This window comes from Podarcis cretensis (genome assembly GCF_951804945.1).
Source record: "Podarcis cretensis genome assembly, chromosome: 1".
Lineage (NCBI taxonomy): Eukaryota > Metazoa > Chordata > Lepidosauria > Squamata > Lacertidae > Podarcis > Podarcis cretensis.
In genome coordinates this window covers 134,124,403-134,145,050 of record NC_137170.1, presented here as the reverse complement: position 1 = coordinate 134,145,050, position 20,648 = coordinate 134,124,403, and the positions used below count along the sequence as shown (strand labels likewise).

Here is a 20,648-nt window from a genome sequence, read left to right as displayed (position 1 = left end):
CCATATCTAGGCACTGCCCCTTAGATCTCAGGATCCTCACATTCAGATTGTTCCCAACTTGGGGAAACACTGCGCAGTGCCACCGCGCAGCCTGGTGCCCAGGATCAGATTGGCGGTTGCGCTGCGCGCCTGGGCGCTCAGAGATGCGTTATAGTTTGCAAAATATCCAAGCCCTCCTTCTCCCAGATTCCCAGCAGCGAGAGGTTCTCTTTCTTGGGGATCGTCAACTTCCTCCTTTCCCCTGCTCTGCATTTTTGCTTCCTCGCCCTCCCCCTTGGCAGATCGCCCCCGAGGCCGCCCTTCCCTTTCTCTGGGCGCGCTTCCTTGCAAGCTGCGTGGGAAGCGCGCATTGGCGAGGCGGGATCCTCCCTTCTCCTCTCAATGGGGGAATGCGGCGGCACAGGCGGGACTAAGGCGACGGAGGGCCGCCGAGGGAGGAGGCGTGGCCCCAGCAGCCCTTCTTTTAAAATCAGCCACGGGCATCAGCTTGCAAGCGCCCTGGGAAACGGCAGCAGCGAGCAGTGGTTGCGGAGGGGACGCCGGCGCAGAGCTCAGCGGGGCAATCTGCATTGACTTCGACTCCAAGACCTTCAGGGACTTGCATCTAAGCCGAGAGAGAGGTGAGTTTGCTGGATCCCAACTTCTTTTGTCTGCGGGTCTTCTCTCTCTCTCTTCATTGGCATGCACTACGGGGTGGGTCTTCATTTTCTGTTGCAAACCACCCTGCAACTAAAACTAGACAGACAGAAATGCCACACACGCCCAGAGATGCGTAGCGTCTTCCTTTTTGTTATGACCCCTTCCCCGCATCTTTCTTTTTTCTCTCTTTGTCCGCGCTTCACTGCCAAACCCACCTCTGTAAATTGGAGACATCAAAATGACAGGGAAGGCCGTTGACACCCCCTTGTTACGAAGCTGGGCTCGCATCTGATCGGTTGGGGATCGTTTTATGTAGATCGGTTCCTTTATAGCATGCTGTAGTAACGTACACAGTGTCTTGTCCCTGCAGATGTATGGCTAAAGGATCGGCTCCCCCGCCTCTTTTCAGTTCAGTACAGGTTTTCTGCATCGGGTGGTGCCCTGCATGGTGTTAATATGGCAGCAGTGGGTGCTTCATTATTCCAGATTAATTGACCCCAATGGCACAACTTTAGATTGCATGCCTGTGTTCCCATCAAGTCAATGAAATCCCGGTACTAATCTATTGGACAGCTAAATTACGCAATCTGAACACGGAGGATCCTAGTTCTGTGTTAGAATTTCAGCAGCCTTCTGTCTGAACTGTGCCCTTGACAGAGTTGGGTTTCCAAACAGTATGCTTGACTATAATGTGTTTAAGATCTTGCCAAGGCACCCAGGCGCCTCTTCCAATTGAAAATGCCTTTTGCTTAGCAATGCAATGTTTGTTTCTTCTTCTTTTTACATAATCGGTTATATTTATCTGCGATACCTTATCTGTATCTTAAGCCAGTTTTGCACAATCTCCACTTTCAAGCTGCTCTTCCACTTAAAGGAAGTGTAGCACAGAAAGTAGGGTGCGTACCGTTTTGAAATGGGGATTAGATTTGCTTATTACTTTTTTTATATATGTTGGAAGCTACCCAAGGGGGTGGGCAACCCAGTCAGATGGGTGGGGTACAAATAATAATAGCATTTCTGCTGTATGATTTTTGCAGTGCTGCACAATGCACTGCAAATGCATTCTTTTACAATTTAAATGTTTCATTCCAGTTTTCATAATCGTATGTAATCTGTCTGTTATAGTGAGTAAAACAAAAGCAAAAAGTAAGTAGAAATTGAAAACTCCACATGGCAAACAGTGTAAGACTGCAAGCATTATTTATATTTATATCCTGCCTTTCCTCCAGTTAACTAAGTGACAATCACTCCAGTGAGCAGGGATTTGGGGTCTCAAATTTCAGTGGCTGCCTGTGCAATGCCAAAATTCAGCACCTGCCTCTTGCTTTCCAGTCTACATCATAGTTGCGGTACCCTCAAGGCTCTGTGCAGCTGAGCCGGTCATGCTCCCCTAAATCCACCTCTGATTTCCAGCTGGGCCTCCCAATGCAAATCCCACGGCATAAACCTGTGGCCCTCCAGATGTTGTTGGACTACAACTCCCATCATCCCTGGCTATTGCTCTTCCTGACTGTGGTTGATGGGTGTTGAGGTTCAAGAATATCTGGAAACCCCCAGGTTCCTTATCTTTGCACTATGCTGGATTTGTTGTTTAGTCGTTTAGTCGTGTCCGACTCTTTGTGACCCCATGGACCAGAGCACGTCAGGCACTCCTGTCTTCCACTGCCTCCCGCAGTTTGGTCAAACTCATGTTGATAGCTTTGAGAACACTGTCCAACCACCTCGTCCTCTGTCGTCCCCTTCTTGTGCTGGATAGGTAAAGGGACCCCTGACCATTAGGTCCAGTCGTGACCGACTCTGGGGTTGTGGTGCTCATCCCGCTTTATTGGCTGAGGGAGCCGGCGTACAGCTTCCGGGTCATGTGGCCAGCATGACTGAGCTGCTTCTGGTGAACCAGAGCAGCTCACGGAAACACCGTTTACCTTCCCGCCGGAGCAGTACCTATTTATCTACTTGCACTGGAGTGCTTTCAAACTGCTAGGTTGGCAGGAGCAGGGACCGAGCAATGGGAGCTCACCCCGTCACAGGGATTCGAACCGCCGACCTTATGTTCGGCAAGTCCTAGGCTCTGTGGTTTAACCCACAGCGCCACCCGCGTCCCTTCAGTGCTGGATAGAGTATGTTTATTTCTGAACTCGTGACTTCTTTCCAAATGTGTTCCTTGCACCCAGGTATTAGTTGGGCCCAGTATTATTTTATAGTAAGACTCACCTACTGAGGTCATGTTCATACAGATGTTTAATCTGCAATTCGAAAGACCTCCCTTTAAATTATGAGTACTGGTGTCAATACTTCCCTTAAAGCCCTCCTTTTTCCATTGCTGCGCACGCACACATTCCAGGGTGTGTGAACAATCTGGGAGGAAGGTACGCTATTCCTAAACTAGCAAAATGCTTGGAATTATGGTGCCTGAGGAGGTATGTTGCTGGGATTCCTGGCAAGGCAGAATTGTAGTATTATTGGCTGTCTTGTCAGTATGTTTTTTTAATTATGTTTTTATCATTGATGTTCCGTAATGTGGGATCTTCTGAAAAAGCACAGTAAATAAATAGATGATGATGATGGACAGTGTTGATGATGATGGTAATAATAATAATAATAATAATAATAATAATAGTACACTTTTTGTGCAGAGGTCACATGCTTGCAGGAGTCTCCACCTGTATCAGCCTGCCCCACACATTAAGATCTTTTCCCAATACCCCACACTAACTATTGCTTCTATCAGAGGTGAAGTTTGCCATAAGGGTCTGGCTTGCACATAATGCTAAACCAGGGGTGGGGAACTCTGGTCCTGGGGGCAAAGGTGGCCCTCTAAGCCTATGTATCTGGCCCTTGGACTCTTCCCAGGCCACACCTGCTTTGCACCCTCCTTGGGGGTGCTTTTGCCTGGCTAGAATATATCCTCGAATTCTTTTAATGCTTCTTGCTTACTCGCATGGAGTGTAGAGAGGGACATGTGATTGTGAAGGATTTAGTCTACCGTACAAAGGTAAGAGTCAAATTTGTTGCCCTCCCAGCCCCATTGGGTTTCCTACAATAATGGCAGCGGTTTACTCAGCAGTAATCGGTCGCTGTGGTCAGTGGTTTAGCTGTGCTGTATAATGAATTGTTGCATAACTCTGTGTGTGCAACACCTGTGATGATGAAAGTAATTCCATGAAACATTGTGAAATGTAATTGTGAATGAATAATCCTGGTCGTACAAGCAGGAAACCTCTCCAGGGAAGTTTTTCTGGCACCTTCATTTTACACCGTTAGGCACCAGGAAAAAACGTTCCTTTTTAACCAGGCCTTTGGTTAATTTGATTGACATCCTACGCCCTTTTAAAATGTGGTTGTTGTGTGTGGGGGGGGGTATTATTGGGCTGTGGTTTTTATTTTGATTTTGTAGTTTTATATTTTGATTTTATTCTGTGAACTGCCCTGAGACCTCTGGTTATAGGGTGGTATATAAATTCAATTAATAACAATAACAATAAAGAACACTTGCATGCACACTGAGTGAATGGTAACTTATAAAAACGTGCAGCCTAAAGCTCTGTTTTTATATTATTTATATTTTATTTCATAAAATTTGTACACTGCTTGATTGTAAAACAGAATCCTCAAGGGGTTTACAAAACATAAAACAGTAAAATCATACAAAAAAATTACAAACCTACTATAAAACATACTAAAGTTAAAATGCTAAACAGATTAAAATGACCTCAGCTTTCTAAGCATCTGGGTAAAGGTAAAGGGACCCCTGACCATTAGGTCCAGCCGCGGACGACTCTGGGGTTGCGGTGCTTATCTCGCTTTATTGGCCGAGGGAGCCGGCGTACAGCTTCCGGGTCATGTGGCCAGCATGACTAAGCTGCTTCTGGTGAACCAGAGCAGCGCACGGAAACGCCATTTACCTTCACACCAGAGTGGTACCTATTTACCGTATTTTTCGCTCTATAACACGCACCAGACCATAACACGCACGTAGTTTTTAGAGGAGGAAAACAAGAAAAAAAATATTCTAAACGAAATAGTGGATATATGATTTTTGTGGTTCATGCTGTGGCCACAGACATGTGATCTGACAGTGAGTTTGGAGTAGCCCAATGCAAAAATCCTGAGAATCCATGTGGATCCATGCTTTGTAACCACGGAGGAGGGAAGGAAGGGGAACCATGGATCCTCTGCTCACGACTGCAGCAGATCCCCCCCCCCCGCCACCCGCAGGCATTCACTGCATAACACGCACAGACATTTCCCCTTACTTTCTAGGAGGAAAAAAGTGAGTGTTATGGTGCAAAAAATACGGTATCTACTTGCACTTTGACATGCTTTCAAACTGCTAGGTTGGCAGGAGCAGGGACTGAGCAACGGGAGCTCACCCCACTGCGAGGATTCGAACCGCCAACCTTCTGATCGGCAAGTCATAGGCTCTATGGTTTAACCCACAGTGCCACCCGCGTCCCAAAGCATCTGGGTAAGCTTGCCTAAACAGGAATATTTTTAGCAGGCTCCAGAAAGGGTACAGTGATGGTGCCTGCTTGATCTCAAGAGGCAGGGCGTTCCAAAGTTCAGGCACTGCCACACTAAACAACTGAGGTCTTCCAAATTCGGAATGGGTATCATGTGACACCTGTCATGGTGCCAATTCCGCCGATCAAAGCGTTTGAGTGGGCACATGTAGAGCAAGGCAATTTTGTAGGTAAAGGTAATTTTTTGCATTAAACAAAAGCATAGGATAAATGGGAAATATTTTAAAGCAAAAATGGCCAAGTCATTGCTCTTTCATAACCAGTAAATACCTGTGGGGATTATAAGTAAGCCATGGATTGTTTTAGAACAGTGCTTTTGTTTACAGGGATCAAGGGCCAAGTAGGAGCTGCAATTTTTCCTCCTATTTACCGTACTTGAATGCCTGGCTCTCTCGCTTTCAGAAAAGTAACTTCCTCTTACCAATCAAAGGTGTGCAGGGGAAGAAGAAGAAAAATCTGTGCTTTGCCATTGCAGTCTCCCAAGCAACATAAAATTTTGCAAAGAGATCACATTCGGCCAGTTCGTTTTAGCAGGCCTCTTAACTCGCGGGGGTCATTCGCTTGCATGAAGAGATCCTGTTTGTGCTCCCGTGTCACACATGGCAACTTCTGCTATCTAAAAGGCATATCTTGGAGCTTTAGGCTGCGTTCGCAGGCATCAAAGCGGCCTAGATCTGTGAGCTCTCATATAAGGCACCTTGCAAAACTTAGGCACTATATGATTATTTAAACCAAGACGTTTCAAGCCACTGTGACTTAGATGGCATGGCTTTGAAGGAACCTTGCCAAAACCTGCCGTGGCCCGTCCTCAATTCCAGGAGACACGGGACTGGAAACCCCATAGAATATGCAGACTTTGTGCTCTTCTCTAGTGTGTACCTTTACCAGAGGAAATTTCCTGTGCCTTCATCCCATTCAATTCTAGGAATGTCTGAAGGACAGGAGCCATGTAACCTTGGCATTCCAAAGCAACGCAGCAAATGGGAAACAACTATACTGGTCTGGAAACGTCTAGATTTCCCCCCGCCTGTTGTGGCTGAACTAGTCTGGCCTTGAATACTCCTCTGCCTTCTCCTGGCTTGCTGCTGTCCATTCTCCCTTGATGCAAGAGGGGGGGAAAGATGGGTGCTATTTTGGTTGCAGACAGCGGAAATGTCCAATTTGATATTCTCCGGAGTGGTTTATGCACACAGGAGAATCTGGGCTTGTGGCAGATACGTGGTCCTTCTGCTTAGCAATGCTCAGAGATAGTCCAGCTATTGCAGCTTATGTAGAGCCAATGGAAAAATAAACTCCATTCTATGCTTCAAGAAACTACAATTTTATTTTTTTTTAAATCAGAATGGAGCATGAATGTCATGGGTGTGCATAACTTACCTTTCTTGCCCCCAAAATCTGAATTGCACTGGGATCATTTCAGACATGAACACCCCCTTCGTAATGTCTCTGTTGCCAACGAGCAGCCCAATTTGATCAACGGATGTCACCATAATCTGTATTTAGTGTTTGTGTTTTCCCCCTCCCCATTAGCTCACAATGTCTAAAAAAATCCATGGCGGATCTGTTGTGGAGATGCAAGGAGACGAAATGACCCGTGTGATCTGGGATCTGATTAAGGAAAAGCTGATCTTTCCCTACGTGGATCTAGATCTCCACAGGTAACTGGATTTCCACAGGTTCTCTGTATTGTGGGGAAATTTCCAGTTTATACGTGTGTGTTTGTCGACTGTTTATCTCTTGTATTTGGGAGAGTCTTGCTTGATATTTTCTTTCTCTCTTGGGGACTATCCACATGTTACTTTTGCTGACCCCAAGATTAATATCCACTTTGAAATGGCGTGCCTTGATTCTAAATAATTGTCTAACAGAGGCAAATTCTAGTTACAGATAGGTAGCCGTGTTGGTCTGCCATAGTCAAAACAAAATAAAAAAATTCCTTCCAGTAGCACCAACTAAGTTAGTACTTGGTATGAGCTTTCGTGTGCATGAACACTTCTTCAGATACACTGAAACAGAAGTCACCAGACCCTTCTATATAGTGAGAAGGTGGGGAAGGGTATTACTCAGAAGGGTGGTGGGATTGGGTGATTGGCAGATTGGCAAATTCTGTTAAGTACTTCGTGACTGTGTGTTCACACTTAATGCTGGTTCTCAAATGGGTACCCTTTGCCAGATAGGCGGGATATAAATAATAAAATTATTATTACAGTGGTACCTCGGTTTACGAACTTAATCCGTTCCAGAAGTCCATTCCTAAACCAAAACCGTTCTTAAACTGAGGTGCGCTTTCCCTAATGAGGCCTCCCGCCGCCGGTGCCCTTCCACCGTTCAGATTCCGTACTTAGACCGAGGTAAAGTTTGGAAACCAGGACACTACTTCCAGTTTTGTGGAGTTTGTAAACCGAATAGTTCGTAAACAGGGCTGTTCTTAAACCGAGGTGCCACTGTATTAAAAGAGTGGGGGATTTTGGCTTGTAAGTTCTTGTAAGTGGCCAGTGCAAACTCGCTTAGAACTAGAGGTTACATGCTTCTGTTGGCCAAACTTCTCTTTAAAACAAAAACCTCGGGGTCCAGGGAAGCTTGAACTGCTCAGAAAATAGGAACCTGACAAGTGTTCCTTGCTCTGTCCTCTGGTCACACAGCCCAGGATTTTTTCATGCACCTACCAGTTTAATAGTTTTCATGCTGGGCCTGTGTCTCTGTGAATTAACTAGGCAAACTGAGTTGCCACTTACCGCATTTCCCCCACTATAAGATGCACTTTTCCCCTCCTAAAAAGTAAGGGGAAATGTGTATGCATCTTATGGAGTGAATGCAGGCTGCGCAGCTATCGCTGAAGCCACAACAGCAAGAGCGATTGCTGTGCAGTGATCCTTCTTGCTGTTCTGGCTTCTGGGATAGCCGCGTGAAGCCTCTTCAGGGCAGCGGGGGGCGTTCTCCCACTGCGCTGAAGAGGCTTTGCATTGCTTTCTTCAACAACATTTGATTCAGAATATTGTTTTTCTTGTTTTCCTCCTCTAAAAACTAGGTGCGTCTTATGGTCGGGTGTGCCTTATAGAGCAAACAATACGGTACTTTTCTTTTCTTGCATTGCTCCCGTGCCAGTTGGCACAAAAGCCTGCCACAAGTTCTGTCTCTCTCCTGCAGCTTATTAAGGGCATAGGGATTCTGCAGTGGAGTCTGGGGAGAGTAGCAAAACAATAGGCAGCTTCAGGTTTCTGTTTGGTCTGCTCAGTGAACTAATCCACCTTAACCCCACAGCAGCACTTTCACCCATTTTTCTGCTTCTGAAGAGCTCTGCTGGCTACCAATGTTATGGCTATTCAGAAGAACCCCACCCCCGCTGTCACCACCTGGGCATCACCTGCTAACGACAAAACTGTAGCCACAAAGACTCATCCCCACTTTCTTCAGTCTTCAAACCACGTGAGCCCGCGGTGGGCATTTACAGTGTTGAGAAAATAAGTCAACCTGCTATTCCACACATTGTTGTTGGAATCAAACCGCTGCCTTACCAGCACCAAGTGACCTCCCTTTGGCACACTCTTGGGCAGTGTGCGTGAAGGTCCTGGGCTTCCCAGATGACAAGACCCCCCCCCCCCCTCAGCCTCTCCGATGTGGTCCAAAGGAAAGCAGAGCAATACGTTTAGCACCAGCTTGGCTGCAGGAGGCACACAAAGTGCCCTCCAATCATCTTAGGGACTCCGTTCCTGTTTTGTGTAAGGTTTACCTTTTCTTCTCCCAAAGATCTCCTAAGGCAGCAGAGGTTTAGGATCAAGAGTTTTCCTTCTCCTCGATGGGCTACATTCCCAGGCTGATGAGCCCCATCTGCTCCTCACTTCCCTCTGCAGCAGGCATCCCCAGCCTTCGGCCCTCCAGATGTTTTGGACTACAGTTCCCATCATCCCTGACCACTGGTCCTGTTAGCTAGGGATCATGGGAGTTGTAGGCCAAAACATCTGGAGGTCCGCAGGTTAGGGATGCCTGCTCTACAGCATGTTCAGAAACTGCCTTCCTGACCATTGGACCCACTCTTGCTCTCGTCTGCGCAATCCTCTGGAGCCAGTCTTTGCATGCAGGGCAAGTCCCTAACTCACTAAGGGCTTGAGACCCATCAGCTCCCCTCAGTCAAAGCCGTTCCCGGGGTGTGGCTGCTGTCACATGGTGACAGCTTCTAGGAGCCACAGTGCAGAACTGAGTGCAGGTTGGGGGCCAAAGATGGACAAACTACCCCAGAAGGAGCACCATGTGTCCCCCACCAGAGGTACTACCCCTCCCCTAACACCACACACTGTCAGAGTACCATTGGCAAGAGTACCATGGAGAAAAGTACAGCAAAATCTTTTCAGTGCATCCACCAGTTGTAGATTAAACCGTTGAGTCGTTAACCTTTCCCCTACTTCTCTTGCACTTTGCTTTTTGTTCCGGATACCTGCCTAACCAGATGTACTGCTTTGCTCGTGCTGACAATGCCAAAGCAGAATAGGTATCTGATAGCATGGCTGTACAATCCCACACATCTGAGTCCAGACACATTTTCATTCATTTGTTTTTATTGGAAGGAGAGCATCAACATTGCTGTCCAAGCGGCTTTTGCTCATTCCTCCAAGTGTTAACTTCATGAAATTATCCACTTGTATATGAAGTAGCTCCTTCTTTCCAACTCCCATCAGCCTCAGCAAGTAATTGCAGGGATAATGGGAGTTGTGGTTCAGCAACATCTGGAGGGCCAACAGTTCTACACACCTGCAGAAGATGGTCATTTTACTCTGTTTGTGCCATTTCCTATCTCTTCTCTTCTTTTTGAGCATGTTTTCCACCCTGAACTATGATGCACATGTTTAGTAAGGCCTTGGATGGGTCTGTAAGGCACTTAACAAATGACTGTGTTTTGGGGACTTGCTTGCAGCTATGATCTGGGCATAGAGAACCGCGATGCAACCGATGACAAGGTCACCGTGGAAGCTGCAGAAGCTATCAAGAAATACAATGTCGGAATCAAGTGCGCTACTATCACTCCGGATGAGAACAGGGTAGAGGAATTCAAGCTGAAGCAGATGTGGAAATCTCCAAATGGAACGATCCGAAACATTCTTGGGGGCACAGTCTTCAGGGAAGCCATTATCTGTAAAAACATCCCCCGACTAGTATCTGGCTGGATAAAGCCCATCATCATTGGCCGTCACGCTTTTGGAGACCAAGTGAGTCCTTCACGTAGCATTTGGTATGGTTAGGAAATGCATGCAAAAGAGAGCAAAATGCAGCTGCAGGGCCATTGATGAATCATCACAAAGCATGTCTCTTACAGATTTTTGAACTGATCTGCAATTCTTGTTAATGATTAAAGTAGATTGAGCTGTGTTGAAATCTCTGCAAGCTACAGCTGTGGCTGTTTGCCTTGGTCTGGAAATCATTTAAAGGAAGTACTATTTCCCCCTTCTTTCTTCCCTGCAAAGGGAGAATAATAGAAATCAGACATGACACTTACATGGTATATAATTCTGGTAGGGAGGGGGTACTGGCCAGTTGCATGTTGCTCATCCCTTACCTAAGCGGCCATTTTGTTTGTTCTTCTGCAGTACAGAGCCACAGACTTTGTCGTTCCTGGCCCTGGAAAGGTAGAGATGACCTACACACCGAAGAATGGAGGCAAACCCATAACTTATTTGGTCCATAACTTTGAAAGTAAGTGTTGGAGTATATAAAGGAGATTTGAATGTGGAGAATTGGGGAGGCATGTTAAGTAGAGTTAGGCTTGTAGGCTGAATAATGGATTGAGCCAGACCTTCAACCAAGGATCCACAACTGGGGAACCATGGACCAAACCTAGCCCCAGTTGCCCTCCATCCCAAGTTGCCAATGTGGGAACAGAATGCAGAGGAACTAGTAACTATAGTGATATTCAACTAAGTCTTCCTTGCTAGACCCACATAACTTAGTCATGTTCATTAACTACAGTGGGTCTACTCTGAGTAACATTTAGTTGAATCACACCCTATATAGCTATAGGCTGGCGATCTTAGTAGTGAGCCAGGGTCTCCCAACAATTCCCCTACTCATTGTGGTCTTTCCATAATATTAGATCATGGAGCACATGAAGTATGAAAAACAACAACAGCATTTCTGTTCTGTACATACTGTTCTGTCACCTGTCACCATTGTTCCTGTTACATACAGGCCTGTTCTTTTCTGCCAGAGGCAAGGGCACAGCCCAGGAACCCAAAGTTGCTTTGGTGTTGCTCAAACAGTTGTGAAACTGGCGTCGGTGGTTGCAAAACCAACTTGTGATTTACGTGTGTTTCAATGTCTTGCTTCATTCTGCGCAAGGCAATAATGTAATTTGGGGTAATTCTAGCTTTGATGTGTATAGATAGGATGAAAGGACTACAAGGGGAAGGATTGATTCTAGCAATTGCAGGCGCAGAGTTCTTGAAATGTATGTTTGCTGAAGGATGGGAATTGCTGCACCTGGATTGCCCAGGAGTCTTGAGAGATTGAACTGGAAGAATGTTGCAGAAGGGATGCAACACACCCATTTCCATCTTGGTTCCATGCACATGTTGGAACCAAGAAACTCCTAAGAGTCTAAGAAGGAAGAGGCTGAAAGGAAGGGAATCTGCACAGGAAAGGAGGGAGCCTGCAGAATGTAGACTTGGCCCAAGTCACTTACCGCCCTCTCATGATGGTTCCATAAATCACTTGGACAATACCTACAGAGCACTCTGAATACTCAAAGTGCTTTGCAAATGCATACTATCCATAAGCATTAAATGGGCGTTTTGGTGATTCCTGTCTGAAGGCACTGGAGAGGTTTGTGCTCACGTGTCCCCACAAAGTTACGATCAGGTTCTTTACTACTCTTAAAGGGGGAAAGGAACGCTGCTTCTGCCTTCTTAACTCCTTTAGTGGAACTTGGGAAAGTTGCTAGGAGGCTGTGTTTGCATGGAGAAGCAGTTGATTCCCCAGCCTTCTGTATAAATGAGAGGCTCCATTCATTTAAGCTGTGTACTAGATCTGTTGACGGGACGCAGGTGGCGCTGTGGGTTAAAGCCTCAGCGCCTAGGGCTTGCCGATCGAAAGGTCGGCGGTTCGAATCCCTGCGGCGGGGTGCGCTCCCGCTGCTCGGTCCCAGCGCCTGCCAACCTAGCAGTTCGAAAGCACCTCTGGGTGCAAGTAGATAAATAGGGACCGCTTACCAGCGGGAAGGTAAACGGCGTTTCCGTGTGAGGCTCTGGCTTGCCAGAGCAGCGATGTCACGCTGGCCACGTGACCCGGAAGTGTCTCCAGACAGCGCTGGCCCCTGGCCTCTTAAGTGAGATGGGCGCACAACCCCAGAGTCTGTCAAGACTGGCCCGTACGGGCAGGGGTACCTTTACCTTTACCTTTACCTTTACTAGATCTGTATGTTTAGTATATGGTTGTGTTCATTGATGTAGAGATGTAATGATGTAATGAATGCTGCATTGAACTGCACATATATGCCATGCATCAGGCCGTACAAAAATAATTGGTGGCTGCAGTACAGTCCTTAAACATTCTGAGAATGTTCCCTGTACGCTTTCTCTCCATTGAGCCATGGCCATGAATGAACAGTTGTAGGCCGTGTGCCAGCTCGCAGACTGTGACAAGCGGAGACTGGGTGGAATCCGTTCAGACACACTGAGGTTTTTGTCCTTCATCCCCGCCCAGCGTAACTTCATACTTTGCAACTCCTCAGTGGTACCCCAGGCATTAAAAAAGAGAGAGAGAGCGGGCCTGGGAAATTGCAAAACAATCCTTACAATAACCCTGTAAGGTATGTCAGTATTATTTCGGTATGTCAGATTGGGGTGTAATAGAATGGCGACTTGCCTAAGACCATCCAGAGCTGAGATTTGAACGAAGGCAGCCTTGCTCAAAACCCTCCTTAACCATTAATTACTGTTGCATTACACTGCACACATCAACGTGTGTTCTAAGCCCCACAGAATCATTCCAAGGAAGTTAATTGTCGTGTCACAGAGTAATGTTCAATTATCAGTCATTACTTTAGTCGTCTTGCGTTAAAATGTTCAGGTATGGAATTATCGCCAGAAGGCATCCCAGTTTCTGAAAAGACTGATTTAGAGTCCTGTTTTAATTTTTTAAATTTTAATGAGAAAAGGGAGTAAAGATAAAAAACACACTTAAGCAAGTTGAAAATTCATAAGATTTATAAAAAATATTTTTATACTCTCCATTTTTAAAGATGTCAGAATGGTTTGCTGTTTTCTTAAAATGAAAGTATATAAAAATATTGAGGGGGGTGGTGTCAGAGAGAGGAGTGGTACACACTATAAAAATACCGTGCTGCTCAAAAGCAGATGTTTCTGTTCTACCTGACTCCTTTTTTTTACTTTCCTCTCTCTTCTGTGGTATAGACTGTGGAGGTGTGGCTCTGGGAATGTTCAACCTTGACCAGTCCATTGCGGACTTTGCCCACAGTTCTTTCCAGATGGCGCTGTCTAAAGCATGGCCTCTGTACCTGAGCACCAAAAACACCATTTTGAAGCGATATGATGGGCGTTTTAAGGACATCTTTCAGGAGATCTATGAGAAGTAATCAATATTTTGTTATATATTCATCTTGCAGGTGTATCTTTGTTTAAAGAACTGTCTTATTAGTCATGGTAGCTGATCTTTGAGTCTTTGGTCAAAAAGGTCTACCTCAAAATTTCACATTTTTTATCTTATTTCTTAATGCCACTGGAAGCTGAACCAGTTAGTCATTCGTTTTGCAAAACCTGTTTCTGTTAACTCCTACAGAAACATGAGGTGGAGGAAAGCTATGAACCTGAGTGAATGAAGAACTGATTTTCATATTTCATATGAAAATAAAAATCCGACAAGAGAGACGCTGGAGGCCCAGACATAAAATTCAGTCCCCTAAGGTTCATTGGCTGCCTTCCATCCTAACCCAAGAGCCCAAGGACAACCTCATTCTTCCAGGCTGAAACACAGGCAGAGGACTCTAGATCTGCCACTTCTGGACAGGATCTGCCTGGGCAGAGCTCTCTCTCTCTGTACTGTGGACCTTGGCTCTTTGCCACTGCACTGACCACACTGGAAGGAAATGGTAGTCCGCAACTTTGCTGCTGATTACTCTGTAGAAGAGGATGAGGGATTGAGGAGCTACAGAATCCTAGTTGCAGGGGTCCTTGCTGACCATTTAGTTCAGTCCCCTGCAGGAAGTTCAGGTAGCATCCCCAGCTTTAAGTAAAGACTACCAGCAAAGGTCAGCCCACCAACTCCCACCAGCCCCAGATAGCACGGCCAGTGGCGAAGGATCATGGAAGCTTGTAGTTCATCTGGAGGAGCAAAGGTTCCCCACACCATCTTTTAAGTACTTGGATCCGTTATTGGACTGCCCTTACCTTCATGCAGCTTCTCATACTCTGACTAAAATCTGCCCTCATGTAACGCAAGCCAGAAATATCGTAAGGTACATTAGCATGGAAACTCAGGCAGGTTTCCTTCCCTTCTCCACCACATTCCCACATCCTTTATGCAAGGTGTAAGCTGCTTTCCCTTCTTCTCATGGGTTGTATATACCGGACCTGCAATTTTCACCTGTGATTCTACTTTCCTTTTCCTTCCAGGGAGTACAAGTCACAGTTTGAGGCCAAAAAGATATGGTATGAGCATCGGCTGATTGATGACATGGTGGCCCAAGCGCTAAAATCTGAGGGAGGATTTATCTGGGCCTGCAAGAACTACGATGGGGATGTGCAGTCTGACTCGATTGCCCAAGGTATGATCCACCCCTCTCTTGTAGCACTTCTACAGGACGCCATTTTGATAGCTTGAGATTACGGTAAATTCTTTATCTTTGGCAAAACGTGGGTTGGCTGTGTGAGGAATGACTTAATGATTGTTGGGACATAAGAATAGCCCTGTTACAGCAGGCCAAGGGGCGTCCTGGCTCAGCATTTTGTCTCCAACAGTGGACAGTTAGATGCTTCTGAAAAACCTACAAAGACAGCAGCCAGTGTGGTGTAGTGGTTAAGAGCAGTAGTCTCGTAATCTGGGGAACCGGGTTCGCATCTCCGCTCCTCCACATGCAGCTGCTGGGTGACCTTGGGCCAGTCACACTTCTCTGAAGTCTCTCAGCCCCACTCACCTCACAGAGTGTTTGTTGTGGGGGAGGAAGAGAAAGGAGAATGTTAGCCGCTTTGAGACTCCTGAAGGGGAGTGAAAGGCGGGCTATCAAATCCAAACTCCTCCTCCTCTTCTTCTTCTTCTTCTTCTTCCTCCTGGTGGCAAAATGTGCAAGCTTTCACATGGTGCAGGGGAAAGGGAACTAAAGCAAGGGAAGGGGAAAGCAACTAAATTCCCTGCGGTATACAAAACAAGGTTGTTCCCTTGTACAGATGATGGTACCCACTCAGCTATGTAACAATTCCAACAAACCTTTATACATCAAACATGAATGTGTACAATGGATCGGCCAGCAGGGAGTTACAAATAATTGTACATCATGTTGATATAAGGAACACCTATTTCCGGTAAAAATTCCTGTATCAGCAATACATGGCTTCCAAGAATGGCAAGGGGCCACCAGAAAGGAGACATGTTCTCTGCCTTTCATCAGTGGCTCAAAGGAAGTTTTGTGGTTTCTTTGCACTGGTAGCAGCCATAACGTTTTATGGCTATGTTGCTCTTACCCAGGTATTGTATGTGGCCTGTAACAGCAAGGAAAACGTATGCTGCTTTCTTGAGTATTGAGAAGCAAAACTGGTCTTGCCACACTTACATGCTCGGGAGGCAGGAAACTTTCTGAAGGGGTGGAGATGATAGGGCTGAGAAGAAGAGTTAGCAGCAAATTCTAATTGTCAAGGAGCTAGCCGTGCTTGAAAGACAAGTGGTGGGTGTTTGCAATTAGCCTTAAGGTGAATTGTCATAAAATTACTATGTAGCCTAATGGCAGACGCGATGCTGTTGGCCCTGACAATTGTCCCACATGGCTCAGCTATTTACAGAACTCCTAAGGGTAGTGGCTTCTGCATAGCATTTGATCACATGCCTTTAGGCCACCACGATCCTGTAATCAGAATTTTATTGCCTTCTTCAATTTCACTTTGTGAATTCCAGGCAAATTCAAGTCAAGTCCAGCTAAGCATATACTTAACTCACTTTCCTTAATTGTTGTTGTCAGAGCTGCCTCCAGGTCCCAGCTCACAGAGGACCAACGCTAGGCTGTAGTTATGTACCAAAGTCTTTATTGAGGTTCAGTTTCCATTTTAAAGCCGCAGCGCGCAGCTCTACGTCTCGACCTTAGACCGGCGAAGTCCCGTCTGAGTCTCCGCCCCTTCCACACCAGTTTAAGACTCTCGCTTTGCTCCACCTCTTCCTAAGTTCCTTTCTCCTCTGGGCCCTCCTGCCCGCTAGGGTTTCATCCTTCCTGGACTCCTCTGACGCTGACCCTGATGATTCTTCCCCCTCCTTCCGGCGGGCTTTAGGACCTGGTTCCCTATCCGGGCTACCTTCTGTGCCGCTCGCCTGTACATTTGAACTTGGCGCGCGCGCCCAGCCTGCAACTTTCCTCTTGACCGTTCCCTCGCTCTCCGATGGAGGCGTGGCCAACCCTGACTCATCTTCTCTCGCTGGTGGTGCATATGTGGGCTCTGATACCTGGGACTCCTCCCCCCCACTACGCTCTGGTGGGGAAGCTGGTCCTGATTTCCAACTGCTGCTCTGGGAGTCCCCACTGGCCCCTTGCTTCTGGGGTGTCCCCCTTGGGTCCCCCCTTGCCCTGCCCATCGGCGCCCCCTTCTGTGAATCTTCCGATTCGCTGGAGAGGCTCATGGAATCTATCGGGCTGCTGTCATATTCTCCTACGCTGCCCTCGGATTGCTCCCCCTCGCTCTCCATCTCCTCTCCTCCCTGCGCTCCCGCTGAGTCCCTGACAGTTGTCTTGTTATTTCCTCACATTTTTCCTTCATTTCTGACAGAACTGGAAACCACTTGCATATTTTGTTCCAAATTACTAGATTGAAAATTATCTTCTGTTTGTATGAAGGCTGTTGAGACATACCAGGTTGATTTATTTGCCCCGCCTGGTACGCCATGGAGGAATATGCAAAAAATTGAAGTTCTCAGTTTATTCTCGTGCCCAGGTTATGGCTCCTTGGGGTTGATGACTAGTGTCCTGATATGCCCAGATGGCAAAACTGTTGAAGCTGAAGCTGCTCACGGCACAGTCACCCGTCATTATCGCTTGTACCAGAAAGGTCAAGAAACCTCTACTAACCCGATCGGTAAGTTTGCTACCAGCTGTCTCGGCCATACCTAGAAAATGTGCGTGAAGCATGTTTTGCCACGGCTTATTCCCAAGAATAAAAGTCTCGTTTAGTTCTTGTGCTTATTTTGTTAAGCTGTATCTATTGGTATGGAATATTATGCCTGTAGGAACAGCAGGTTCTGTCTCCTGCAGCACCATTCAGGGGCCCTTCACTGCAAGGATTACTGCTAGTGCAAAGGAAGTCCCCCCATCCCTCTCCTCCCACCTGTGCCCCCCCAATCTGTTTTGAATCAATTTCTCCAAGCCTCCAGAGCAGATTTCAGAGAGGGCGTGGAGGCAGGATCCTGTTGTGGTAGCAGTTATCCTTGCACGGGTAGGACAAGTTAGTAAAATGCTACCTCGTGTACAACGTGAAATCTAGTGCTGCTGTTTCACTTGCAGAATGGCTTTTGATCCAGTGGAGGTATCTTCCTGTGCTGACGTAGAGAACCCCCAACAGCCTGGGACAAATTGGAGGGCGAGGTTCAAAAAAGGGACGGGCAAGAATCACCTCCCCTTGTTTCACCCTAGCAGACACCTCTATTAAGAGTCATTCTGCAGGTGGAACAGCAGCAGATAGGAGGGAATGGATTCTGCAGACATGTCAGATAGCAAAATAATCGTGTGGAGTGCGTGCTGTGTAGCTTGCACAACATAGATGAAAATATTGCTGTGTAGTGTGTGGAATTCAAAATGAATAAAGGCGGAAACCCAAACCGTTTCCAGGATTCACGTAGTCTGTCATTCCGTATTTATAATACAGTAGCGGTTCGAATCCCTGCGGCGGGGTGCGCTCCCGCTGCTCGGTCCCAGCGCCTGCCAACCTAGCAGTTCGAAAGCACCTCCGGGTGCAAGTAGATAAATAGGGACCGCTTACCAGCGGGAAGGTAAACGGCGTTTCCGTGTGCGACTCTGGCTTGCCAGAGCAGCGATGTCACGCTGGCCATGTGACCCGGAAGTGTCTCCGGACAGCGCTGGCCCCTGGCCTCTTGAGTGAGATGGGCGCACAACCCCAGAGTCTGTCAAGACTGGCCCGTATGGGCAGGGGTACCTTTACCTTTACCTTTAATGGTTCCATAGTGTCTCAGGAAACGCGTATGCCAGGTGAGAGGTGCAAGAAGAAATGTGTAGCAGGAAAGCATTTAACTTCTACTTGGATGTCTTTGTCGTCATTCTCTTAATGGGAAAACACTGTGAAGCAGAAATTGGAAATCTTGACACCATTTGAGGAACGAGATTCCCGTATGGGGAGATGCAGATGGGTCGCGGGGCCATTATAGCTGTGTCAGGAGGCTACTTGCTAAGAGACTCCAGAGGAAAACACTTCACAGGGGAAGTTTTGATAATTCAGTTCAAGGAGTGCAATCGCCAGTTGAAAACAAAATTAGATTGTTAGGTGCTCATGGTGCAGGAGGGAGTAATGTGGTAATAGAGATGGTCATAATTTCAGAAGTGGAACCGTTGGCTCAATTCTTTTTTCCTCCTCTCTCTCTCTCTCCCTCTCTCCTTTTGACCTTTCTCAGCATCCATCTTTGCCTGGACTAGAGGTCTTGCTCACAGAGGAAAGTTGGATAACAACACAGACCTTAAGAACTTTGCTGCTGCCTTGGAGGATGTTTGCATAGAGACCATTGAAGCTGGCTTTATGACAAAAGATCTGGCTGCTTGTATCAAAGGGTTACCCAAGTGAGTAAACTCAGCCCATTAGGAAAAGGAATTTTGTTACTACATAATGGTAGAATTTGTACAATTAAAAAACACTAAAACTGCTTGTTTGGTGTTCATTGTAGCATAGACCTAAATTCCATCCCAAAGACAGGCAATTACAAGAACTGAAAGCAGAACTACTCAGGTCTCCAGTAAAATATGACTGCAGTGTTTTAAGCCATTCTTTGCCAGGGTCGTAGCAGCTAATCCTTCTTCTGCCAAATTGTGAAATTCTGTATTTCATGCTAAAGTCGCCACACAGGCCCAAGGTTAGGGAACATGCATCTAAAATACATTCTCATTCCTATAAATGTAGGTTTTTGAGAAAGGAATCCCCCCCCACACACACACACATTGTTTTCTTCTTAACCAAAGGAAAGGAAGCCTTGAGATACTAGATTGAGGGGTGGAAAGGAGTGGATCGAGGATTCACCCCACCCAAGAATGAGAAAAAATCAGATGGCATAAAACATTGTCAGAACACTTCTTGCGCGTGTATAGAACAGCCAAACCTTGTGCCATGCTGCTCCTGACTGACACAAACCCACAAAACTAGCTAATGTTTAAGATGAATTTTAAATCTCATTCTACCATAACATTTACGGTTTTCTTTCTTCATCTCAGTGTGACGCGCTCTGACTACTTGAACACATTTGACTTCATGGATAAACTTGCTGAAAACCTAAAGGCAAAGCTCTCTTCCCAGCCAAGACTTTAAGGAGCAGGCCTCAAGAATTGCTCCGGAAAGAAGGTCGCCTGCCACATGAATGAATCGCACTGTTGTGTAGTATAGCACTTGGGGGGGGGGGGTATATGCCTACATTGTCAGATTTTGTTTTTTGTAAAAAGGCACACAGGGCAGGCTAGATGGCTGCCTCTGTGAATTAAGCTGTTAGCCTTCTTTTCAACCAAAACCCACAGTGACAGACCTTACTGGGGGTGGAGATGAGCTCTACAGTGAATGATTTAAATAATGAAATAGGTTTTGTTTTCTAGCTAGCTGTTAGGCCCTTACTGGAGTACGTAAAGCACTGCAAGTTTTAAAAACCTAGTGAAGCTGGACAAAGGCTGCAATCCTAACCTCAGTTGCCTGAGAGTAAGCCCCAATGAGTTCAGTAGGCTTTGCTTCTGAACAGACATGGTTAGAAGTGCACTGTAAAGCCCCATGTTGGCAGGATTGTAAGAGGATTCTACTAATGTTAGAGTTGTGAGTAAAGACTTAGACAAATGCAGTCCTTTTCTTATGTATCGTACCCAAGTTGAAGTGCAGGAATGATTTACTCCTGTGTTTAGGCCAGGTGTATTTTATTTCCTTTCAGATAGGTTAATGGTGCAGTTTCTCAGACTATTTTCAACCATTTGAACATTCTCTTTTATTCTCATTAAACATTGTCCCATCCATGGCTCCTGTTCTTTTTATGGGGGATATTTGGCATAAATAAACTACTAATATCCATCCCTATGTGTCATCTTGTTTATGAATT

At 46.3% G+C, this 20,648-nt stretch overlaps 1 protein-coding gene across 1 annotated transcript; it reads left to right on the top strand.

Moving 5' to 3' along the window:
- Positions 1–453: 453 nt before the first annotated feature.
- IDH1 (isocitrate dehydrogenase (NADP(+)) 1) lies at positions 454–20,620 on the top strand. Its single transcript, XM_079981034.1, has 9 exons — positions 454–620; positions 6,690–6,817; positions 10,069–10,360; positions 10,739–10,844; positions 13,559–13,736; positions 14,777–14,928; positions 17,294–17,434; positions 18,981–19,143; positions 19,789–20,620. The coding sequence occupies exons 2-9, from the start codon at positions 6,696–6,698 to the stop codon at positions 19,880–19,882; spliced, it is 1,248 nt and encodes a 415-aa protein (XP_079837160.1). The 5' UTR covers positions 454–620; positions 6,690–6,695; the 3' UTR covers positions 19,883–20,620.
- Positions 20,621–20,648: the final 28 nt, after the last annotated feature.